This window comes from Stegostoma tigrinum, chromosome 18 (assembly GCF_030684315.1).
Source record: "Stegostoma tigrinum isolate sSteTig4 chromosome 18, sSteTig4.hap1, whole genome shotgun sequence".
NCBI classification, from domain to species: Eukaryota; Metazoa; Chordata; class Chondrichthyes; order Orectolobiformes; family Stegostomatidae; genus Stegostoma; species Stegostoma tigrinum.
In genome coordinates, this window is record NC_081371.1 from 34944490 (window position 1) to 34970414 (window position 25925).

The following is a 25925-nucleotide window of genomic DNA, read 5'->3' on the forward strand; positions in this document are numbered from 1 at the left end:
CTAAGTTCTACAATCCAATCTGGCCTTTTATGAATATTATATTGTTCCACAAAATCTTCCATTCTCCTATTGCCAGGAACATCTTGGAGTGATTTAGGTACGGACCCCAATTTTTCTGGAGGAGCCATATTGACAGAAGGTAATGAGCAAAATATTGTCTTTTGCCAATACCTCATTAATTAAAGAAAATTATTAATTGCTGAAAATGTACATTATATTGGTAATCATGCCCGTGCATATTACAATTTAGGAATGTAAACTTAATTTCTTTTTGCTACTTGGGCTAATGAAACAAATAAACCTTTCTGAGATAACATAGTGTGGAGCTGGAGGAACACAGTGGACCAGGCAGTGCCACGGGAGCAGGAAAGTTGACATTTCAGGGCAGAACTCTTAAAGAAGCTCCTCTGATGCTGCCTGGCCTGCTGTGTTCCTTTAGCTCTACACACTGTTATCTCTGACTCCAGCATCTGGAGTTCTTGCTATCTCTAAATAATCCTTTCTGGATGTACTTCTTCATTCTCAGAGAACAGTGAAATATTGCATTTCAGTTATGTGTGATTAATAAGTTGCATAAAAGAAATACTGTATGCTAGCACCACTGAAAAAAAACTTGCTGATAATCAATAAAAGTAGACTGCAAAAGAAAACAAACTATTTTCCTAATATAACATGGCAAGAATCTGTGCTAATGCAATGCCAATAAATTGAGTATAATGCATTTAATTCTGCTAAGACCTAAAATGAGGCTGAACAAGGGTCCCAACCCGAAATGTCAAACTTTCCTGCTCCTCTGATGCTTCTTGGCCTGCTGTGTTCATCCAGCTTCACACTGTGTTATCTCAGATTCTCCAGCATTGGCAGTTCCTACTATCTCTGAGAATAAAAGTAATTGTTTTATGAAGCTTGTTGACGATAGATCATGTCCACAGTCTTACGAGTTAGATCAGTTGAACTGATAAGTTGGAACAAGAACACAGTTAGAATTGTCATCATTCAATTTTGTGCATGGGGCTACTGTTGGCATTATTTGGAAGCAACAGCATAACACCAGTACAAATTACTAATGTTATCTAAACTGTTCTTCCTTGCTGTTCCTCTTGAAAATCATTAAGAACAATAGGAAGTGAAGGGATGAAATCTATCAGTTATTTGCTGCACTTATATAATAAGTACCACTTTACAAAGTTTGAAATTTTGTCTTGTTCTTTGCTTCAAGAGTGTACAATTAAGGCTTGAATTTGGCCATTGGCTTATTTCAGCCATTAAATGTGAAGCCACTTTGTACTTGACGCCAAAATGTAAAGTGATTCCAAAATCCAATCAAAGAGCTGAAGGTTTGGCAGAAATTGAGACTTTTTCGCAGTTAATACAACCGAATGGCTTGCTAGGCAATTTCTGAGGCTAGTTAAGCGTACCCCTCGCTCCTGTGAGTCTGGAATCTCACATAGGTCAGATGAGGACAGTAGTTTTCATTCCCTAAAGGACATGAGCACACCTGAAGGGATTTTAAGACAATTATTTCAAAGTCATCATTAAACTTATAATTCCAGATTTTTTAAATTGAAATCAAATTCCGCTATCTGCCACCATGAGATTTGAATCCAAATCCTCCAAGCATCACCTGGATTACTAGTCCAACCTCAATATCAATAAACTATTGCTTCACCTGAGGAATGTGCCAGGCATTGACTATCTCTAAGAGGGCAGAATGTAACCATTGTCCCTTGTCATTTAATGGCATTATCATCATGGGAGTATCCACTATTAGCATACTGGGAGTTATTATTGACCGACAACCATGCTGGACTAGAAATGTAAGTATTCTGGTTACAAGAACAGGCCAGAGGCCAGAAATCTGTGATGAGTAACTCACTTCCTGACATTACAAAGTCAGCCCACCATTGACAAGGCACAAGTCAGGATTGTGAAGGAATACTCCTCATTTGCCTGGACTAGAGCAAATCCAAAAACAGTTTAGAAAACATGACATCATCCAGGACAGTGCAGCCTATTTGATTAGCGCAGAATCCACAAGCATTCACTTCCTCTATCACTGAAACTCAGTAACAGCACTGTGTACCATCTAAAAGATACATTGTAGATAATTCATCAAGATTCCTTAGACAGCACTTTCCAAACACATATATGCTACCATCTAGAAAGACAAGAGCAGCAAGTATATGGGAACATGACCACCTGCAAGTTCTTTGAAACTGTTCACCATTCTGAATTGGAAATATATCACTATACCTTCAGTGTTGCTGTCAAAATCCTGTAACTTGCACCCAAGGGCATTGCGGGCCTTTGTGGACTGCATTGGTTTAAAAAGGCTACTCACCTTCACTTTCTCAAAGGCAACCAGGCATGAGCAACAAATGCTGTCCTAGCAAATGATGCCCAAATCCCAATAGTGGTTAGGAAAATATGTTCTCAAACTTCATCAGAGAGGTAACACTTACACAGACATGTGAAAGATTACAGCAGTGTCATACTGTTTACCTTGCTGGCAGAAGCTCTTAAGAAAGTCTCAGAATACTTAGAATGCAGTATTGGAAAAGAAACAGGAGGGGATGGGGGTTATGTTCATGCCTTTTGTGGTTATGGGGGCTTCTGAAGAATTCTGAGTGGAGTAATCCACCAGACTGTCAATGACAAAAAATTTCTTCATGTCGTCCTCAACAGACATTAAATGCATAACTTGCATCTTCAAGCATTTTTACTACTGTTTTAGTATGTAAAATATGGGTCCCATGAACCTTGCATTCGAACCAACAATTGCATATTTTGATACAAGCCATTCAACTGCTAAACTGATATATCTTGACATTTGAAATATTAGTGCAGTGTATATTAGTCTCAGCCCTGATTTCTGCAATTATTTTATATCTTACAATTGGTAATACATATTTCCCCTATATTATGAATGATCAGAGGTCCATTTTTACTAATAATTGCAAATTCCCATAAACAATGTAAAACAAATATTCAATGGAGGTAAAAGATCTTGTGATTTACTAAGAACGGATTTTGCGTTCTCTGGTATAATGCAATGATATTTTAATGTCACCATTTTCCTTGTTTGTCTAAAGGTGGCTGCTTCTTTGGTTGGACTTTGGATAGTTAATGGGTAAGTAGGAATGAAGTCTGCAATTCAGGGCACAGAATCTTACCAATGCATTGTTTGGTGACTGCATGTTAACAGGACATGACTCAGACACAATATCGATCAAACTACTTAAGAAAGATCGATAAGACATGTCCTTTGCCAGGTTTATTGGCTAGCATAATAGCATGTACTGTCAGAAACTCTCTCCTCAACACATTTTTTAATATTTTACTTGTTCTACTAGTAATCATTATTGCAAACCTCTGTCTGAAAAGAGAGCAGTTTGTCAAGTCATTCACTTCAAAGTGCATTCCAGGAATATGCCAGTACGGGTTCTGATCTTGAGAAATTTAAATGAAATAAACACTTTACACATTGTTGTTGTTCATTGTTCTCTTCAGTAGCCCTCTCTAGGCTTTTTTTTTATTTTTGGTTTCTTTGGGCTGAAGGATAATTTTCTAACTCAAAACTTATTGGAAAGAATGGAAGAAAATCTGGAACAGATTTGTTTAAGTTTTAGGCTTTCTTTACGTTTTCATGTAAAGTTTCTATTTTAAAATGGTTTAATGCAACATAACACATGTGAGTTCCATAGGGGTAATTTGCTCGAGTTTGTTGATCACTCCTAAATATTCAACTGACTTTGTACAATGGCCTACTGTAATGAGTGTGCTTCCTGTTTCTCATCGCTTACAGCAATAAACACTAACCTCAGTTATGCTCAATTACTTACAACAATAACATCTGTTTGTGTTTGTTTAGGCTCCTTTTTAATCCAGTCATGTTTCCCAAATTTCTTCAGCTTAAATGTATTCTTACGTGTTGTTTGAAACTCCCACATTCCTGATTGCTATTAGACCTTTGCAGTAATTTTGTAATGGAAAAATATATACATTTAGACCGTGCCTAAATAAATGTTACTTGTTATGTTCTTTTTTAATTTGCCAAGGCTTACTTTCCTTAAGTGGACTTTTTGTGAACCAATGATGTTCACTGGATAGAATGAAATGAGGGTGCTTCAAAAGCTAAAGCTGTGAGGCAGCAATGGTTAGCACTACCGCCTCACAGTACCAGGGACCTGGGTTCAATTCCAGTCCTAGGCAAGTGTCTGTGTGGAGTTTGCACTTTCTGTACCTGTGTGGGTTTCCTCTCACAGTCCAAAAATGTACAAGTTAGATGGATTGGCCATGCTAAATTGCTCAACAGTGTCCAAGGCTGTGCAGTCTAGGTGGATTAGTCATGGTAAATGTGAAGTTACTGGGATGGGGTGGAGGGGGCGTTGTGGTTGCAATGCTCTTTGGACGGTCTGTGTAGACTCAATGGACTGAATGGCCTCTTTCTGCGCTGAAGGGGCTCAACAATTTGATAAGCTTTCTTCAATCTAATTTTTAAATGTGTCTGATCTAGAAAAATAAGTTTGAATTGGACTATGTAAAAGCTAGGCTCTAACAGCATCCAGTGGATATTGTACACGACATGCTTAGAAAGAAATAATACAAAGTAATCATATCCACAGAGATGGAGTCACTTTATGCCCTTTTCTTTCAATTAACAGTTGAATTTTGGCACAATGGGTGTAAAGTTAATGCAATCTAGTAAGTGAACTGAAATAATTTTCTTGTTTTTGTTTTACTGGCATTGACAATGATTACAAAAGAATGCCTCTGTAATCTTGAGAAACAGATCAATTAAGCATAAAATAGGTATATAGGATATCGCACTACTAGCGATAATGGGAACTGCAGATGCTGGAGAATCCAAGATAATAAAATGTGGGGCTGGATGAACACAGCAGGCCAAGCAGCATCTCAGGAGCACAAAAGCTGACGTTTCAGGCGGTCTAGGCCCGAAACATCAGCTTTTGTGCTCCTGAGATGCTGCTTGGCCTGCTGTGTTCATCCAGCCCCACATTTTATTATCGCACTACTAGCAGTGTGATTACAGATCTCACAAGTTGTGAATGAATTATGAAGTTTTCTCTCATGAGTGAAAGAACAAGAACAATTTGTTCTGTGAGGATTGAATTGGAATTTAAAATGGTTCCGGAACACAGACCCTTTTAAATGCTTTGCTGCATCATCCCAGAAATGCATCTTGTGAGATGGCCTTGACTTGATTGTGTTTCTTATAAAATCAATGCTTTTTCAAGATAAAGCAGCTCTTTTATGGTGCTGTGTTTGCTATGCATAAAGCAGCTTTTTGTTTTAGTTTTCAGTTTCTTTGGACTGAATCTTAATGTCCTAACCTAAAACTGATTGGAGTCATGTCAAACACTATGATGGATACAAATCTAGAGGTGAAATTTAACCTGGCCACTCACTTTACAACTGGAGCAAAATTGGGCTTATTTGTGCTGCTCACAAAACTAACGTTAAGAATGATCAGAAAATTCAGGAATGGTTGAGGTTTCAATCACACTGCTTCACAAATGCCCTTACTCTTAAGGTCATAGTCAAAACAGGTGTAGCATTTTTGCCATGCTTGGCCATGAAATAATATATATTTAGTCATAAGAGCATTTAGGCTGAATAAATTCAAATGAATTCACCACTTTTGAGTTAATCCTGCATTACAATTTCAAATTGAACGTAGCAAAATGCTAACAGGTTAAAAAAAGTATTAACCAGCAACCAGTCTGCCAAGCATCTTTGTTAGTGATTTTTATGTTTTTTTGTTTCAGATTGGCGGAGGATACTGGCTCACAGGCCAATGACTCCTCAACAGACCTCTCCCAGCTCACTGTATTTTCTAACTTTATTACCAATGACAGCTATTATTATATATTTTACATCTATGTGGGACTTGCAGACAGCTTCCTTGCACTTGGGGTTATTCGAGGTCTGCCTCTGGTCCACACTCTTGTTACTGTCTCGAAGGACCTGCATAAGCGAATGCTGCATTCAGTTCTCCAAGCTCCCATGACTGTGTTCAACCAAATGAAGACAGGTAATAATTTTATTGAATAACTCATGATTATAAGCATTCATTCCATTTTTGGGAACAATGTTTGGGACTTATTTATTAGAATTCTGTTTAATAGAGTATGAAAATGAAGAAAGATACCTTTGCGAAGGTACCATTGCAGCTATATGACCAAAATAATATCACAAATACCCTAAATGTTGTCAAATGATGTCAAATTCCCAAGATAACCCATTTAATAGGTACATTATCCTTTTATTACTGATTAAAGTCTGGCATTCAGACTGGTGTGATTCTTTGCAGACAAAATATAAAGCTAGTCTTTAATATTTTGGTAGCATGTTATTTTTACCATAGTGAATGTTAGCATGGTTTAGCATGCTGTTCTATATGACATATGAAAACATACATCAGATACCTTAGTTTGCTTTATCTTATTGAATCATGTTGGCTTTTCAAAAAAATAAATTTGGTTGGATCCACTCCACAGAATTGTCAACAACTTTGTAATAGGTTTTAAATAAGAGGGAAAATTATTATTAGCTGTAAACTATTCAGACTATGTCAATGAAATCATTTGCCATTAATCCTCTCCTGTTTTGATACGTGTCCTATAAGTTTGGCCAATGCAAATAATTTCAAAAATAACAAAATGACATTACAAGAAATTAAGGACAGCAAACAATTTAAAATCAGGCTTTAATCCTTGTAGCAGGTTAACTTGGCAATATATTTAAGAAATTGATTGATTTAATTGTTTGAGTTTGATTATTAATTACCTTTAGCTGTGCTTTATCTTCTATATTTATCACATAAATCTACCAATGTCCAGAGGCAGAAACTAAAATAATGGGCAGGAAAAGAAACAGAAACATGAAATTTACAAGTAAATTAAACTTGACATGACACAAGCGTCACATTTGTTGGCAAATTTGTCTTTTATTCCTCTGACCTGGAATTAAAGTGAAGAGGAGTTAAAGTTGAAAGTGATAACCATTTTAACCATTCTGAAAAGAATGTGCATTCAAAACCGACGTCTACATTTAACAGTGAGTGTTATAGTGTGGCAATGTGGGGACTTGTGTACGATATATGATATGTATCTCATCTAAATTTACTACTATAGGTGAATTTGATAAACACAGGCTATAGAATTCAGTGATCAATTGCACCTTTCTTTTGTAACTTTGGAAGGAATATAATTTATGTGCATTAGGTGAACAATCTTTTGCTGCCCTGGTGCCTGTTATAAAAGTCTAATAGAAGCATTGCAGCTACATGAGCAGAGTAATATCACAAATATCCTAAATGTTGAGATCAAATTCCCAAGACAACTCATTTATTACTTACTATTTTCCATTTATTTATGTAATGGCTATTTGCATAAAGTGTGCATACAAATTATGCATTAGCCACCTTAGCAAAATAGGACACAAAGGTTGAGGTAAATGATGCAAAGTAGCTCATTTTCTGGATAGTGCGTTGCAAAGTGATGCACTTTCACTTGAATAAGGTGGTTGTGAATTCCACTTCCATCCAAAATGTTAGGACATAATTCAGTTTGACATATTAGTGTAGTACTGAAGGAAGGTTGTGTTGTTAGAGTGGCTGCTTTTTTGATTAATATTCAACTTTCATCCTGTTTGCCCACTCAGCTAGAGTTTAATGACCCAGCAGCACAATTTGAAGATGACCTGAAACTCTCATATTTCTTGGCTAACATTTCATCTTTAACTTAATGCCAAAAATAGATTATGTTGTCATTCCTTTGTTGTGTGCAAAACATTGTTGAGCACCAACTGGCTTCTTTTATGCCTAGATAATAATGTCAGTGATGAGTTACCAAATTATCACATATACAGACTGTAAAATAAACTTTCCATCAATACACCATCAATCTAACTGCATTAGCCTTGGACCCATAAACATTTAGCTTCATAGGAAGCATTTGTATTGATGATTCTTCTGTCAGTGAAAATAACTTGCTTATCCTTACAAGTACCAATCTTTGGTGGAAATGTTAGCATAGCCCTCTGCAGTGGAACCTTCAGTAGTGGTAGGTGTTAATGGCGGAAAGAGTATCAACAAGGGAAAGCTGTTTGCCCTCTGAGCAGGAAAGAGTTTTTGGTGGTCATTAGGAGTTTGGTGCGGCCAGAATCCATGGGGAGGGAAAGAAAGCAGGAAAGAGCTGGAGTCCAGGGTTTGAGTGTTATGGTATCAAAGAGCCAAAGTTATGAATAGAGCAGCTTGAAGATTCTTGACAGTGGCTAGAGAACCAGAAAGTGGAAATGGAGAATACATGCAGTTGCCAGAGGTCAATCAGTCTGACTGAGCAGCACATCTGAGACCATGAAGCTTCAAGAGAAAGCTTCTCTTGTGTTTGGGAGACAAGGTAACATGGTTGATGTTGTATGAGATGTTATCAGTAAGATCTCCACCCACAGAACTCTGATATCCAGCTGATTAGTGCTCAGGTGTTAAACTCTTGACGATACCCTGCTGGATCTGGAATATCAGCTGCTCATGTCCATTAAAAATAGATTGTTTCTTGGACTTTAACTTTTTCATTAATGCATTATAAAGATTCAAAGCCCCCTGGGGAATAAATGATCAACATTTTATTATCTCTGTGTAGACTGTTTGGCTTATTTAAAATAGTCATTTCATTTTTTTGTAATTACAGGCAGAATTCTAAATCGTTTCATCAAAGACACTGCGATAATAGATGACATGTTGCCACTCACTGCTTTTGACTTTGTGCAGGTCAGAGAATTTAAGATTAATTTCATCATAATTTCTCATTAATTTAGCATAGCAACAATTTATTTTTTAATTAGAACATGTGTATAGTTCCCTGCACAGAATTTTTTACAGTAATGTTATTATTTATACGACAATGTTATCTCAAATGAAGTCAAAGATTTGGATTAGCTATCCAGAAGATGAGAGTTCAGATTCCTCTATTGTAATTTGAGAATTTGAATTCCATGTTAAAAATATGAAATGAATTCTGTGGCCAATAAAAGTAATCATAAAGCTGTCAATTTTTTATGAAACCTCAGGTGTATAACAAATGTCCTTCAGGAAAGGAAACTTGGCAGTGTTAGCAGTCTGAACCAAATGTGACTTCAGTTGTTCACCAATGTAGTTGACTCTTAACACACTCTGATGTGACTCAGCATGTCACTCAGACGTACCAAATTCTTGTATTCTGTTAGCATGGTATGAAAGTGACAAACTCACCACACAGCAAAGCAACACACTGCAACTAAAACCAGAAAGCTTTGGATATATGAAAGGTCAGGTCTGAAAACTACTAAAGTACCCAATCTTGTTTCTTCCATCACCATAATCATGTAGATTTTTGCCACTTTGCTGTTTAAAGATAAAGATCAAAATTAAGGAACAGAGCAACAGAAGAGGAAGAATTAAAGGTAGATAAACAGCAGGAAAGGGAACATAAAGCACAGAAACAGAGAGGAAGAGTCAGAGGATTAACAATATAAAGAAATCAAAAGGAAGAGTGACCGTATTTTCTGATGTAATACGTACTGTAATTCTTGAGAAATACTCAGGACTGCCAATGCTGGAGTCAAAGATAACACAGTTTGGAACTGGAAGATTACAACAGGCCAGAGAGCATCAGAGGAATAGGAAAGTTGATGCTTTGGGTCAGGACCCTTCTTTCTCTTGTGTTCCTCCTGCTCCACACTCTGTTCTTATTGAGGTTAGCTCATGAGAAACAAGACCAGATTAATGTTTAATCAGGGTCATCTGTTGAATGGCAGGATATTAATATGGATCTGGTGATTAACACTTGAGGTATTAGAACATAGAACATAGGACATTACAGCACAGTACAGGCCCTTCGGCCCTCTATGTTGTGCCGACCTGTCATACCGATCTCAAGCCCATCTAACCTGCACTATTCCATGTATGTCCATATGCTTATCCAATGAAGACTTAAATGTACCTAAAGTTGGCAAATCTACTACCGTTGCAGGCAAAGCGTTCCATTCCCTTACTACTCTCTGAGTAAGGAAACTACCTCTGACATCTGTCCTATATCTTTCACCCCTCAATTTAAAGCTATGCCCCCTCATGCTCGCCGTCACCATCCTAGGAAAAAGGCTCTCCCCATCCACCCTATCTAACCCTCTGATTATTTTATATGTTTCAATTAAGTCACCTCTTAACCTTCTTCTCTCTAATGAAAACAGTATTCTATAAAACATTTATGTCACATAATTATGAATGGATGGATTTTGTTTTGATCTATTAAAACAGAGCATATTAGGTGACAACAAAATGTGAGGCTGGATGAACACAGCAGGCCAAGCAGCATCTCAGGAGCACAAAGGCTGACGTTTCGGGCCTAGACCCTTAGGTGCCTCTACATGCACATGCAGCACCCCAGAGTGGAAGAATGCAAGTTTTGTTCCTATGCCACTGATTATCTGTGGTATCTCATTGAAACCTACAGAATTCTGAGAGACCTGGATATGATGAACATAGAGAAGATGTTACCATTAGTAGGAGAGACTAAGACCCAAGAGCACAGCCTCAGAGTGAACGCATGACACTTTGGTTATGAGATAAGGAGCAATTTCTTCAGCTAGACGATGGTGTAACCAGGGAATTCCATCGCCACAGAAGGGTGTGGGAGCCAAGTCTTTGAGCGTATTTAAGACAGACAGGTTCTTGATTAGTAAAGGGATCAAAGATTATATGGAGAATTCAAGAGGTCAGCCGTGATCAAATGGTGGAGCAGATTCAATGGACTAATTCTGTTCCTGTATCTAATGATCTTATATTGTATTATCATTCTTATTTGAACTGTAATGAACATCACCTTCACATAAAGGGAATGAGAAAGAGACAGGGAGTCTTAATCAAATCAAACCCAGATTATCCTTTTACAAAAGACTTGTGTTCCTGTTTGAAGAAAGTCTCTACACTCTAGCTCTCAGACTCAGCTGATGCAGAATGTTTGGTAAACAATGAAGGGAGAAAGCTAGGAGACATCCTAGCTCTTTGACCCTTACTTTTTGTACATAATATTAATTCTAAGTTGATCTCAGTTTGATGGCTTTGTATTCAATTTGCAGTTGATACTGATTGTTGTGGGGGCCATTGGTGTGGTATCTGTGCTACAACCCTACACTCTCTTGGCGGCAATTCCTGTGGCTGTTACTTTCATCATGTTGAGAGCCTATTTTCTGCGTACATCACAGCAATTAAAGCAACTGGAGTCTGAAGGTAAGTGCAGATAGAGTAGAAGTAAACATGTTATTGAGATATATTCTATAATGACAATGAATCATATTACAAAATATCTTCATGGATAGAATGTATTGCTTTTAAGGCTTCAGGATATGAACTTGATATTGGGTATGCTTGGATCTGTGCGTGATCATTATGCTAGATATAAGGCCAGTTCCAGCTTTTAGTTGGCCTTTCCAATTTTTATAATCAACTTGAAACGTGAAAACCATACAATGAATTCATTAATTTGTAAATTCAGTATGTATAATTTATCTTTGCTCTGATTCTTGAAAATAAAGAAAAATGAGGCTAAAAGTTTTGATTTTACACAAGGTCCATCAAACCATGCTAATATTTAATGCTATAGTAATATTTTGTGTATATTTTCTGAAAGGGGGTCAAGTAGTACTCCATGATTTGTCTGGTTAATGATTGCATTCAACATCAGAATTACTCAATGATTAATTTTACAATCTAATATAGATTAGATTAGAGATGGTGTGAACATATTGTACTAGTGCTGGTTCTCTATCTCACACTCCTTCCATAGTTAATTACCTGTGGATCTAATTTCCAATATCTAGATACAATGAAAATAGCTCAAATAATTTGCGATAAAGCAATATTGAAACAACCAGAGAAAACAGAAACTTTAATCTCATCAGCCATGTAAGGACTTGAATTTAGGACTAGGAAGTGGAAATATGTATTCTGCTGCACAATTCCAATCACCTTAAATGTTTCCATAAATGTCAAATATACTTTTAATATTTTTTCCATGTTTCCCAGCTAGCATACTTCATAGTTAAAATGCTTATTTCACACACTCTCTAAATTCTGATATCAATTGTTTGTCAGAAAAAAGGGATGAAATTCCTTGAGAGTTTTAGTAGATCAGGAGTACATAGCTTATTTTTGCTAGAAAAAATCAGACAAAGATATGGAAATACTTCCCTGGACTTCCTTGTGCTTTATGAACTTCTCCGCGATCTGCATGCTGAGTTCCAGATGATTTTGATATATGTAGATACAGTTAGTGCTAGTGGCAGGTTCTCTGTTGCTGCCATTTGGGGTCTTAGAGGATGGTTAAAGTGCTGTTTCTATAAACAGATGATAAATTCTAAGGAATTTTCAAAGTAACTGTTTCTTTATATCATGCTAGCTATGCGTGTTCTGACTAAGCATGATGTCTAGTCTGTTGCTGGTCTCATTAGGATCTCTCCATCATCAAGTGATCATTACATCATTGGCATAGCTTCCTATGTACGTGTTCGAGGCTTAACCCTTTACACTGCATCTATCCCAAGTCATTGTCGCCGTATGATAGACGACACTTTCAACTGTGTCCCTCCACAAAGTCCATTTCACAGGGATAATGTTTGTAATGATTTCAGTAATCTTCCCCATTTCATACCAAGTTCTCTTTGTGCCTGTTGCATTTTCCATATTCATTGCACTCTGAGAATCCACATTTCCTCCTTCCATGAATGTTAGCTTTTAGTTTTGTTTTAGTTTTCCTTCTTAGAGCCAGAATAGTTAATCCATCCTATGGATGGGGTGATTTTCATTGCTATCAACATTCTCCTTTTTTGTCTTATGGTGATGCTTACTGTTTCAGAAAGATAAGAACTCATTGTTGGACCCTTATTCGCATCCTCTCTGCAGCTTCTCGCTCAGTCAGGTTATGCAGTATGTGGCATTGGTTAAAGACATGGTTTGCATTCTCCATACCATCCCTATGATTTGCAAAAGTGATTTTTTTTCTAACTTGTTTTATTCCCTTAAAAATGTATTCATTCATGAGATGTAAACGTCACTGGCTGGGGCAGCATTTATTGCCCATCCCAAATCCCCTTGAGAAGATAGTAGTAAACAGCCTGCTTGTTCATTTAAACCTATGAAGGGTAAATAGACTCATAGTACTGTTAGGAAGGGAGTTCCAGGAGTTTAATCCAGTGACAGTGAAAGAACAGAGGTGTGGTTCGAGGGAAACCTGAATGTGGTGATGTCCCCATATGACTGCCACACTTATTCTTTTAGGTGATAGAGGCTGCGGGTTTGGAAATTGCTGTCAGTGGAACTGGTGAGTTGCTGCAGTGCGGCTTGCAGATGGTACACAATGCTGACACTGCATTACTGGTGGATTGACTGAATGTTCAAGAAGGTGAATGGGACGCGAATCAAGTGGCATGTTTTTATTGGATGTTGCCCCCATGGTGCTGGGGGAGTTCTGTTGCTAGGTCTGTTCAAAATCTGTCGCCTTTAGCACAATGGTAGTCACACAACACGATGGAGGCTGACCTCAGCATGAAGATAGGGCTTCATCTCCACGCTTCGTTTCTATAAGATCGATGTAGTGGTCACTGCTACCAATACTGTCATGGACAGACGCATCTGTGAGAAGTGGATTGATAATGTTAAATAAGTTTTCCCTCATTAATTCCCTTACTACCTTCCATAGAATAACACATTTGTCCCTTAGGACTCAGCTAGCTCAGTTGCTATTTGTGTTGCTAAGCCACTCATGACGATGGATATTAAAGTCATTGACCCAGAGTACTCTCCTTGCACTTACTGCTGTCAAACATTCTTCCAGTTGATGTTTAACAAAGAAGAATACCGATTCAACAGCTGATGGTAGCAAGGAGATGGTAAGTTATAACCATTGGCAGGTTTCCTTAACCATGTTTGACCTGATGCCATGAAATGTCACAGAGTTCAGAGTCAACGTTGAGGAATCCCTGGAGAACTCCATCCTGACTGACTACTATTGTGCTGCCACCTTGATCTGTCTTGAAACAGAACATATCCGTGGATTGTAATGATGGTGACTGGGGCATTGTCTGTAAGATGTGAGTTGTTAATATGAGTATGTCAGTCTGTTGCTTGACAAATCTCTAGGACAGCTCTCTGAATTTTGCTACAAAATGTAGGTAAGGAAGCCTTAGTCTAAATAGGGTGGCCATGTTTACCATCAACATTTCCAATGCCTTGGTCAGTGTTGGGTGGTCCATTCAAATTCCACCTTTTCTTTAAACCTTGCAGTGGTTTGATACTTGTTAGTGAGACATTTAGTGAAGCTATCTGGGGGTTAGGTGTGTGTGTGCCAACAATGTTCTTTCCTTATCTGCTTATCCCATGGTTTGGTGCTAAAAAAAGGCTGTGATGCCTTTTAAAGGATCTTTTTGGATATACTTCAGTTTGTATACTCATTTTACATGACAGTTACGCCAATTCTTCCTCCGATGGTAATGTAATTGAGTTAAGCCTGTAAAAAGTGCAAATACCTTTGTTAATTGATAGTTGGTACAAAAGACATTTTGATAATGTAAGTGCAATGTACCGTGTGGAAATTGTCTACTATAGATTAGGTACCAATCCATCATTAAGTACCACATTAATAATATTTTCTGTGTTTGCATCTGTTTGGTTATAGCTCGCAGTCCTATTTTCAGCCATCTCATCACATCCTTGAGAGGACTGTGGACAGTAAGAGCATTTGGCCGACAGTCTTACTTTGAAACACTTTTTCACAAGGCTCTGAACCTTCATACTGCAAACTGGTTTCTCTACCTTTCAACACTGCGTTGGTTTCAGATGAGGATTGACATTGTATTTGTCCTCTTCTTCATTGCAATTACTTTCATCTCCATAGCAACACACAGTAAGTTAAGATGAAAAGAAAATGTGCAGCACATCCATCAGCACCAAACTGCATTGATTAGTTGATAATTCAGGTGTGGGCCTTTCATCAAAAGCTTGTGAACAAACTTAATTGATGTAATTGTCCTTTATAATTTTGTATAATTGATGCAATGATTGAATATTAATAATTGCAGTTGGAGTATAATAGTTAGATGATGACTTCTACTTCGGGCTTCAGTTCCTTATTAAACTTTTTAAAATAATGCATGCATGCAAATAAATATTGGCTTGAAATGCCCACATCTGGATCTGAGTACTGAGATTTACCCTCCAACACCTGCCCTTTGATTCTCCCAATCCTGTCTTTTGTGAAGTTGCTGAAAAGCCTGGGTGAAGACTTCTGATACTAGCAGAGGTTCTGCAGTTTCTCCTCAGCTTGCAATAAAACCTGGGGTCCATATTATTCATAGTTGACTGTTGAATCATTACATTGTTCTAATCTTTGAGGTTGAGACTATTATCACAAAAGATTGCTCCATATTAACCTACTCATTGCCAAATAGCGCCAGTCAAATTTGTGAAATTTGCAATCTCTGCCTGACCCTATATTCCTTGCCTCATGTCTTTAGAAAGGAGAGGATAGACCTTCTGCCATGAAACCTGGTTTCAAAACTGTATCCTAGCCTAGCTTAAGTGATAATAAACTCTCACCAAACTTATGGTCGCTAATTTTCAAGATAATTATTTGTTTTAATTAATGTCTATAAAATATTGGTCAGTGTAGATAGGAACTGAATGAAAATTTGCACCATATTTTGCATATTATATATATATATGTGTTATAAAACATATATAGTAGGTATGTATATACATATATATAAATTATTTTCTTGCCTGAAGTCAGAATTTGGACTATTACGCTTATCCTCACATGTAAATAAAAGTTTAACGTGACTAGTTTAATAAATACTGCATCAAGGCTTTAAACATGATTACTTTCATATACAGAATGATACATAGCCTCATATAGCACAGAAGGAGGCTATTTGGCCTATCTTGTAAACAACATATTTAACATGCTAAAGATTCTGAGGCATTTCACAGAAGTGTATTTAGACAAAAAGACAACCCAAGCAAGGATATATCAGAAGGAGTGCTTAAAAGATTAATTGACAAGGTAGGTCTTAAAATTGCAATAACAGTTGAGAAGCCGAGAAGGAGACATTCAGAATTTTATGAATTTACATGTCAATTGTTTTATTTAGATGTCGGGGAAGGAAAAGTTGGAATTATCCTCACCTTAGCCATGAACATCACAAGCACTCTGCAGTGGGCTGTCAATTCAAGCATAGACGTGGATAGCCTGGTAAAGGATATTCTTAATTTCACTTGCCATTGTGTTTGCAATACATCACAGTGCGTATTATACCACTTACAAACTTAACAAATAAAATTTGTCAAATAATTGAATTTGGTGACCTAAATTTTTTTGAGTTTAAGTGATGGTCTTTCATAATTCGGAATGGATGGAACCTTCAGGCTTAATAACTTATAATGTCCCTTAAAATTGTTTTTGTCTCCAGATGAGGTCTGTAAGTCGCGTTTTTAAATACATTGACATACCCCCGGAAGGATCTGAAACCAAGAGCCGACATAACCCCTCCAATGCGCTTGTAATTGAAAACAAATACCTTGCCAATGAATGGCCCTCTGGGGGCCAAATGATGGTAAACAACCTTACAGCCAAATATACCAATGATGGGCGCCCAGTACTGCAGGATCTCTCCTTCTCAGTAAATGCAGGACAACGGGTAAGGAAGTAAACAATCCATTATAACACAAGATTACTCTCTTAAACCAATGTTTTTTTCATGAATGGAATCATAGAAGTTTACAATATAGATTGAAATTGTAATGATTGTAACAAGGTCAGCCATAGAATATGAGTTCCCTGATTGGGGCTGTTAATCTGGTCCAATCAGGGGTCCATGGATAATAGATATAAACAGGAATGTCACTCATCCTATTCACTTTGAGGGAGCTGGATCAATGTCAGAACTCTCCATGTGTAAAAATTGGTGACTTGGTGAAGAGATATCAGCCTCTGTAGAGTTATGTAAGCGACAATGAGAAAAAAGCACACTGTTGTAGAAATTTGCTTGCAACAGTCACCTTTGAGTTGGGACAAGCATTTCTGTCATCATGGCATCATTTGCGAAGCTTGACTAGTTCAATCCTGCTATCAAAAACTGGGCCCAGTATGTGAAAAGAATGCGTTATTTTTTTTCGGGCAAATGACTTTGGTGCAGACGAAAAGCAATGAGTAATTCACCTGATAGCTTGTGGACCTGTAGGTTTTTTGGTGATTAGGAATGTGACTTTCCTTGAGGCACCAGATACTGAAATCTTTCAAGAATAGATGGATTTAGTTAAGGAATGTGCAACCACAAGCCCCCTCCAATTCTGAGATGCTATCAGTATTACTCAACATTTCAAGAACCAGGGGAATCCGTATCAGGATTTTTGACTAGCTTAAGACAACTGGCAGAGGCATGTGACTTTGGTTTAACCCTTAATGAGGTGCCCACGGGTTAATGATGTAACCATGCAAAAATGCTTGCTAGCTGAAGCCCAACTAGGCTTCAAACAGGCACAAAGCTGAGTTTATTGTTGGAAAATGTGGCAAGTAGAGCGTATGAGTTGCAGAGTATTCCATTGGAAGTGGACACCTTCGCCACTAGAGTTGATGAGGATTCCCAGAAGTATGGTACAATTAATACCCATTAGGGTTTGCACCAATATGTGACATGACCATTTGGAGTATCATCCACTTGTACAAATTTTCAGTAGACAATGGAGAATATTTTACAAGGTCTACCCCAGGTCACCATTTGTCTAGATAACATGCAAATAACAGGGAAGACCAATAAGGAACATTTAGATAACTTGGACATTATCCTTAGGTGTTTCTCCCAGGCAGGCATATGTCTTAGAAGGGAAAAATGTGTGTTCCAGGCACCAAGTGACCAGCTTGGAGTCGAGTCAAAAAGACCGGGTTACACCTGTTGGTAGACAAATTGAGGGCACCCCAACTACCACGTCTGTACCAGAGCTTAGGTCTTTTTTTGGGCTGGTGAATTATTACATAAAGTTCATATTCGCCTCCATCCTGACACTTTTGCATCAACTCTTATAAAAGGGTCAGACTTGAAAATGCCACATAACCAAGCTATAGATTATAGGGAAGATATGGAGGCTTTGGAGAGGGTGCAAAGGAGGTTTACCAGGATGCTGCCTGGACTGGAGGGCTTGTGTTACAAGGAGAGGTTGACTGAGCTCGGACTTTTCTCTCTGGAGAGAAGGAGGAAGAGAGGTGACCTGATCGAGGTGTACAACATAATGAGAGGCATGGATAGAGTCGATAGCCAGAGACTTTTCCCCAAGGCAGGATTGACTGCCACGAGGGGTCATAGTTTTAAGGTGTTAGGACTAAGGTATAGAGGAGATGTCAGAGGGAGGTTCTTCACCCAGAGAGTTGTGAGCGCATGGAATAGTTTGCCAGTGGTAGTCGTGGAAGCGGAGTCATTAGTGACATTTAAGCGACTGCTGGACATGCACATGGACAGCAGTGAATTGAGGGGAATGTAGGTTAGGTTATTTTATTTTTGGATTAGGATTATTCCACGGCACAACATTGTGGGCCGAAGGGCCTGTACTGTGCTGTACTTTTCTATGTGCTATGTTCTATGTTCTAAACAGTTTTCATACTCTATGGCACAACATGGTCCCAAGCGGGAACTGGTATTGACTTGTGATGCCTCCCCATATGGCATCAGGGTAGTATTAACTCACAGTTGGCCCAATGGAGGGGAACAAACAATAGCCTAGTCATTCAGGGCTTTGGCTAATGCAGGGCATAAATACGCCCAGATAGAGAAGGGAGGTCTGGCGGTCATATTTGGAGTCAGGAAGTTCAACCAATAACTTTATGGATGTAAATTTTTGTAATAACGACAGGTCATAAGTCCTTGCTACATCCGCTTAAAGAGGACAAGGCAGTACCACCCGTAGCTTCAGAATGAATTCATCAGTGAGCTTTAATGCTGAGTACTTATATTCACAAATTAAAACGTCTGGGATGCCAAGTAACAAATGCTGATATATTGAGCTGCCTCCCACTGGCATATATGCCACCGGTGGTACTGCCACTTGAAGAGTCTGTAATTGTTTTAGGCTTTCTGGACACACTTCCTATCACAGTTGGCAATTTCAGACTTTGGATGCAAGAAGATCTGCTCCTGGAAAAACTGAAACAGCGGGTGGTGATGGGGGAAACCAAAGGGCTATCACAACCAGAACCAAAACTTTTCTGGATCCAGAAAGACCAGGTCAAAGTAGAGGACGGCATATTATGGAGAGCAAGAGTGACAATCCCCAGCAAAGGTCACCAGCAGACACTGGTTGAGCTCCACCAGAGACATCCAGGGCCTTCCAAATTGCAGATGCTGGCGAGAAGTTATATCTGTCGGCCAGGATTGGATGTAGACAGTCACATTGGAGGGGCAGTGCCCAAGTGCCAGCAAGAACAAAAATTTCTGCGAGCAGCTCTCCCACATTCGTGGGAATGACCACAGAAACCCTGGGCTTGGTTACATGTTAACTATGCAGATCTTTTCATGGGTTCAATGTTCTTTGTCATTGTGGATGCCCACTTAAAGTGTTGGGCATGCATAGAGTTCATTCATCAAACACAGGGATGACCATAGAAATATTGCGTACATCTTTTGCAATACATGGACTGCTGAAAGATTTTTCTTCAGTTTTTTAGTCATTCATTGGATGGGAGTGTTACTGGCCAGGCAGCATTTATTGCCCATCCCTAATTGTCCAGACGGCAGTTCAGAGTGAATCACGTTGTTGTGTGTCTGAACTCACGTGTAGGCCAGACCAAGTAAGGATGGCAATTTCCTTCCCCGAAAGGATATGTGTGAACCAGATGGGTTTTTCCCAACAATTGACAATGGATTCATGGTCATCATTAGACTCTTAACTTCCGGTATTTACTAAATTCAAATTCCACCATCTGCTGTGGCGGGCTTCAAACCCAAGTCCCCAGAACATTATCTGGCTCTCTGGATTAATAGTCCAGTGGTAATACCACTAGGCAATTGCCTCCCCTATTGGCCACAGATAACAGACCAACATTTACCAGCAGGGAATTTGAGTATTTCCAAAAGTCGAATGGTATTCAACATATAAGAACTGTTCCATAATATCGTTTATCCTTTAGAATATCCCTTTATCCTTTATTGTCATGTATATTCAATGTAAAATACATATGCACCATTCATAATAACTTAAAATAAAGTTAAAACAAAGCTTCAAGAGAGTCCATCTTTTCCATCTCCACTGCTAAACCATTGCTACAGCATGCTGCTGACAGAGTCCTGTTCTGGGCTTCCCAGCCCACACCATGCCTCTGAGAGTGACCCACTCCAGGCTTCCCAGCCCACACCATGCCACTGCCAGGGGCCCACTTCAGGCGGAAACGAGAGTCCAGCTCCAGGCTTCATTCAATGATCTGGCAGAAAGAGCAGTCCATACTTTGATGGCAGTTTTAAAGATATAGCTTCACTCGACACCAAACTGTCCCAGTTCTTATTTGATTATAGGACTACTCCTCAAACCACTGCAGGGATAGCTCCAGTAGCGTCACCAATGAGGAGAAGACTCCAGATCAGATTAAACCTGATCTTCCTGGACCTAGCGGAAGTCAGTGAAATGGCATCACGGATGCCAACGTCAGACACAAGACTCTGCTACATGATAGAGACAGTTTATTTCAGGGGATGAAGTTTGCTGTAGGAACCACAAGAGTGGCCCTGAGTGGGTAAGAGGCATGGTCGATGTGAGGTCAGATCCAGTGATGTATAAAGTTTGGGTAGGTGTGATGACCCTGAACAAGCACATGGGCCATATGAAAGCTGCAAATTCGCAAATGGTGCAGGAGCAATATGTGCCCGGTTCCTCAATAGCCTTTCCGACAGTTCCTGAGTCCGTGGGTTCTCCTGTTCCATCTGGCGTTGAAGACACCTCAGAATCTGAAATGGACATGGTGGATGTCACCTCCTCGATCTGTTTGCTGCCTGAAGAAGAGATTGAATTTCTTCTGAGATACTCAGGGCACAAGAGACAAGCTACTGTGCATTACACACAGCCCCTATTAGAGACAGAGTTGGAGGAACCTGTCCCCATGCTATCACACCCAAGGAGGAGCAACCAAAAACAAAGAATCAGCCTATGCCCTTGGCCTCAGAGGGGAAGGGATGTAGTGATTCTAATGAGGTCAGCCACATGAACCGCATAGAATATGAATTCCCTGATTGGGGCTGTCAATCTGGTCCCATCAGGGAGCCCTAGATGACAGATAAGAACAGGAGTGTCAGACATCCGACTCACTCTGAGAGCTGGCTCTAACCTAAGGAGGCTAGATCAGTGTCAAGGACTCTCCACTTATGAATAAAGGGTGACTCGGTAACGGGACATCGGCCTCTGGAGTTATTTCGGAAATCGTGCAGCCCATTGTGTTTCTGCTTACTCTTTGAAAGAGCAGTCATAATCAGTTGCACATCCTAGATTTTGTCCATATTCCTCAAATTTTTTGCATGCTCAAGCATTCTCCCTTTCAAAATTATTTATGGACTCAATTTGCATGACAAATTCAGGCTGAGCATTTGAGCTCATGACAGTGCTAAGTGGAAAAAAAACTCCCTAACTTTTCCCAATGAGGTTTAATCTATTACCTTTCATTATTATCCTAATTCCTAAAAGAAATAAATTTTCTTTATTTAGTTTATCACCTTTAATTGTATTGTAAACCTTAATTTAACCTCTTAACCTTCTTTATTCCCACAAGAAGACATGGTAATTGGAGCTAGGCTGGAATGTGGTGTGATCAGATCAGCAATAATCTATCTACAACATGCATTGAAGAAATTCAATAGCACTTTCCAACCCAACAGTCAATTCCAAATAGAAAGACAAGAACAGTAGATACATGGAAAGTTCATCACCCACAGGTTTCCCACAGCAATGTGATAGTCTGTTTTATGATGTTGATTGAAAGATAAATATTAAGCAGAACATTGGGGATAACTCTCTTTTTCTGAAATAGTGCTATTCACTGTCAATACATGGGAATATATCACCATTCCTCCAGTATTTTTAAGTCAAATTCCTGGAATTCCTTCTCTAAAGGCATTGCGTGTCTACTGATAGCACATCGACAGCGTCGATTCAAGAAAGTAGCCCATTACCACCTTCTCAAGGGCAACAAGTGACGAGCAATAAATGCTGGCCAGCCAGCTACACCACCTCATGAGTGAATTAATTTTTAAAAGATGCAAAGTAGCACTAAGGGCTTTCTTCGTATTTATGTTTTTCAGAATCATGCATTTTTTGTAAAGTCTTTCAACATTAGCTCTCTCAAAGTATATCACTTTAAACTTCTCTATGTTCTCCTTCTGCCACGCTTCTTTCCATTTCATCAACTGGTATGTTTAGCCTAAAACTATCCACATCATTATGAGACCATAATAAATAGGAACAGGGCTAGATTATTTGGCATCTCAAGACTGCTCCACCATTCAATCGGATCATTGGTGATCTGACGTTCCTCACTTCCACTTTCCTGTCTTTTACCCATAACTCTTGATTCCCCTACCGATCAAGAATATACCTATCTCAGCCTTAACTACACAAAAGAACTCTACTCCCACAGCTCTCAGTAGTAGGGAATTCCAATGATTCACAACGGTCTCAGAGAAGAAATTCCACCTCAACTCTGTCTTAAACTGATGCTCCTTAATTCTGAAACGATGCCCACTGGTCCTAGATTCACCTATGAGAGGAAACATCTTTTCAGCATTCGCCTTGTCAAGCTCCTTAAGAATTCTGTATGTTTCAATGAGATCACCTCCCATTCTTCCTAATTCCAATGAGTGGAGTCCCAGCCTGTATAACCTATGTTCATAAAACAATCTCTCCATTCTGGGGATCATCGCAGTGAACTTTCTTTGAATTGCCTCCAATGAAATGATATCTTTCCTGAAATAAGGGGAGCAAAACAACTCACATTACTCAAAAGAGATAGTAGGAACTGCTGATGCTGGAGTCTGAGATACCACCGTGTGGAGCTGGATGAACACAGCAGGCCAGGCAGCATCAGAGGAGCAGGAAAGCTGACATTTCAGGTCTGGACTCTTCTTCAGAAATGGGGGAGGGGAAAGGGGCTCTGAAATAAATAGGGGGATGGGGGACAGTGATAGAAGGTGCAGGTAGATGGGAGAGAAGACAGGTAGGTCAAGGAGGCGGGGATGAAGCTAGTAAGGGTGATGTAGTGAGGAAGTTGAGATGGGGGTTGGCCAGTGAGGTGGGAGGAGCGGATAAGTGGGAGAGAAGACGGACAGGTCAAGGAGGCGGCGACGGGAGGGGGTGCTGGCCTTGGGTCACCCGGAAACTGGAGGAACAGAACCTCATATTCTGCCTAGGAACTCTAAAACCCAATAGTCTCAATGTGGGCTTTACCAGCTTCAAATCTTCCCACCCCGACCTCGTCCCAAGACCTGCTCTGACAAGAGGTAATGGGAACTGCAGATGCTGGAGAATCCGAGATAACAAAGTGTGGAGCTGCTTGGCCTGCTGCGTTCATCTAGCTCCACACTTTGTTATCACCTGTTCTGACAACCTGCCTTTCCTCCTACTTTTGTGTCATCTGCAAACTTCTTGCTTCTTTCCTCTAAGTCATTAATACACATTGCAAACAGTTCAGTCCCAGCTTTGGGCCCGGTTGAATCCCATTGTCACAGGTTGCCGTCCTGATAAAAAACTCATTTCCTGCCCATTTGCCAATTCTTTATCAATGCCAATATACTACCTCCAACAATGTGGGCTCTTACTTTATGACTTGACATTTTATGAGGTACCTTGTCCAATGCCTTCTGGAATTCAAATACAACACATCTACCCCCTCTATCCACTCTGATTGAGTCTTCCTCAAAGGACTCTCATAAATTAGTCACACATGAGACCTTTCCTCTCATGAAACCTTGCTTAATTAGACTATGATTTTCCAAATGTTCTGCTATACTTCCTATGCAATTGATTTCAATACTTTTCCAAAAAGAGATATTAGGCTAATTGACCTACAATTGCCTGCTTTTTGCCTCCCTCCCTTTTTGAATAGAGTTGTCACATGAGCAGTTTTCCAATCATCTGGTTACTCTCAAGAATCCAAGGGCTTTTGCAAAATTATAACCAAAGCATCTATTATTTTGGTAGCTACCTCATTTGGATCCTAGGATGTAAGCCGTCAAGGCCATGGAACATATCTGTTTCAGTCTAATTAGTTGCTTTACTGCATTTTATATAACCTGCAAACTTTATAATGCACACAATTGGGTCTATATTCTTCACAAAAATTGCAATGTGTAATCAATTCAAAATTAATCGTTTAGAACATTATTCTAAATTTCTTCCCAATCTGAAAGATATCCATTACTCCTCAATGTCCGTTTTTCCCTGTCACCGAATCAGTTATTTTCTATGTCTTTGGTTGTTTTATGTCTCACAGTTAAGTATGTCAGTATATCTTTAAGAGACATGCTCTGATAGCTTCACTGAATCATGTGACCTGAGGGAATAAGTGTTCCATTCTCCATTTTACCTCAGATTATTTGAAGCATGAAACTACTGAAAGTGTACACCTCTGTTGTAACCTAGTAGTTTAATACTAGCCCAACCATGTACATACCTGAAGAATGTAATGTTGATACATAATAAGCTGTCAGAAATGTCTGTTTTATTATTTAATAATACAGTATCCATTTATGTACATTATCCAATTGGAGACAAACTCGCAACCACTCCATGTTCATTTCAGCAGCTTTCATTTTATGATCATTTTTGTGCCTTAGTTGTGGTTCAGTTCAGTTCAGTTCAGCTTGTCTCAGAAATTATGTGTTCAATTTTTAGCCCAGAGATTTAAACACCAAAATCTAGCCAGATGCTCTAATGCTGTGCTGGAGAAATATTGCACATTTGAAGATGCCATCGTTTAGATGAGATGTTAAACAGAGATCCTTTCTGCCCTCTAAGCTTGACATAAAAATCCTCTGGCACTATTTCAGAAAAGAGGAGGGGAGTTATTCCCAATGTTCTGTTTAATATTTATCTTTCAAACAACATCATAAAACAGGTTATGTGATAATCATCAGATTGCTGTAGAAATTACACTAATTGCCACCATGTTTAATGTATTACTACAGTGATTACACAATTTTATTGGCTATAAGCTACTTTCAAACATTTTGAGCTTGAGAAAAGCACTATATAAATGCAAGTTGATAATTTTTAAGTAAGATTCTGTATACTTTATTGACTACCTGACGGAAGTTCATATATACATTTGCTGCATCACCTGTTCAACCTTATCTGTTGCGTCATCAGAGAACTCAGTCAAGTTAATATTTGTTGACTATTCATGACTGAATGAATTGGCTTTCTGAATTAAAGCTCCTTTGCCTTATATAAAGTAACAGGGTGTACAGCCAGATTTACACAGCAGGCCAAGCAGCATCTGAGGAGCAGGAAACCTGATGTTTCAGGTCTAGACCCTTCTTCAGAAAATGGCTTTGCCTTGTATGATGCTTTTAAACAACTTCACTTCCACTGATGTTAGGTTGATTGGCCTGTAGTTTCTTAGTTTATTCCTCTCCCATTTCTTGATAAATTCTGTAACATTAGCAATCCTTCCTTCTTCCTGCAGCAATGTGGATTGAGAACTATGCCTCTGTTATTTTTACCTTTATTTCCTTATGTGATGTAGTATGCATTCGATCTGGAACAGGTTACTTGTTGCTTTTCATATACTAATTCTTTTGTACATGCCCTGTTCTGTACAATACAAGACCAAAGCTATTCTGAA

General features: G+C 38.9%; 1 protein-coding gene across 2 annotated transcripts in view; it reads left to right on the plus strand.

The window, feature by feature from the left end:
• cftr (CF transmembrane conductance regulator) overlaps positions 1 to 25925 on the plus strand; it is a 115585-nt gene that overhangs the window by 77991 nt on the left and 11669 nt on the right. The window contains exons 16-22 of one of the 2 annotated variants that reach the window (XM_048549303.2): positions 3093 to 3130; positions 5790 to 6055; positions 8715 to 8794; positions 11140 to 11290; positions 14733 to 14960; positions 16207 to 16307; positions 16525 to 16752. In XM_048549303.2, coding sequence (XP_048405260.1) covers positions 3093 to 3130; positions 5790 to 6055; positions 8715 to 8794; positions 11140 to 11290; positions 14733 to 14960; positions 16207 to 16307; positions 16525 to 16752 — 1092 coding nt within the window. The remainder of the gene's footprint in view (positions 1 to 3092; positions 3131 to 5789; positions 6056 to 8714; positions 8795 to 11139; positions 11291 to 14732; positions 14961 to 16206; positions 16308 to 16524; positions 16753 to 25925) is intronic. The other variant, XM_048549304.2, reaches the window with a different exon arrangement.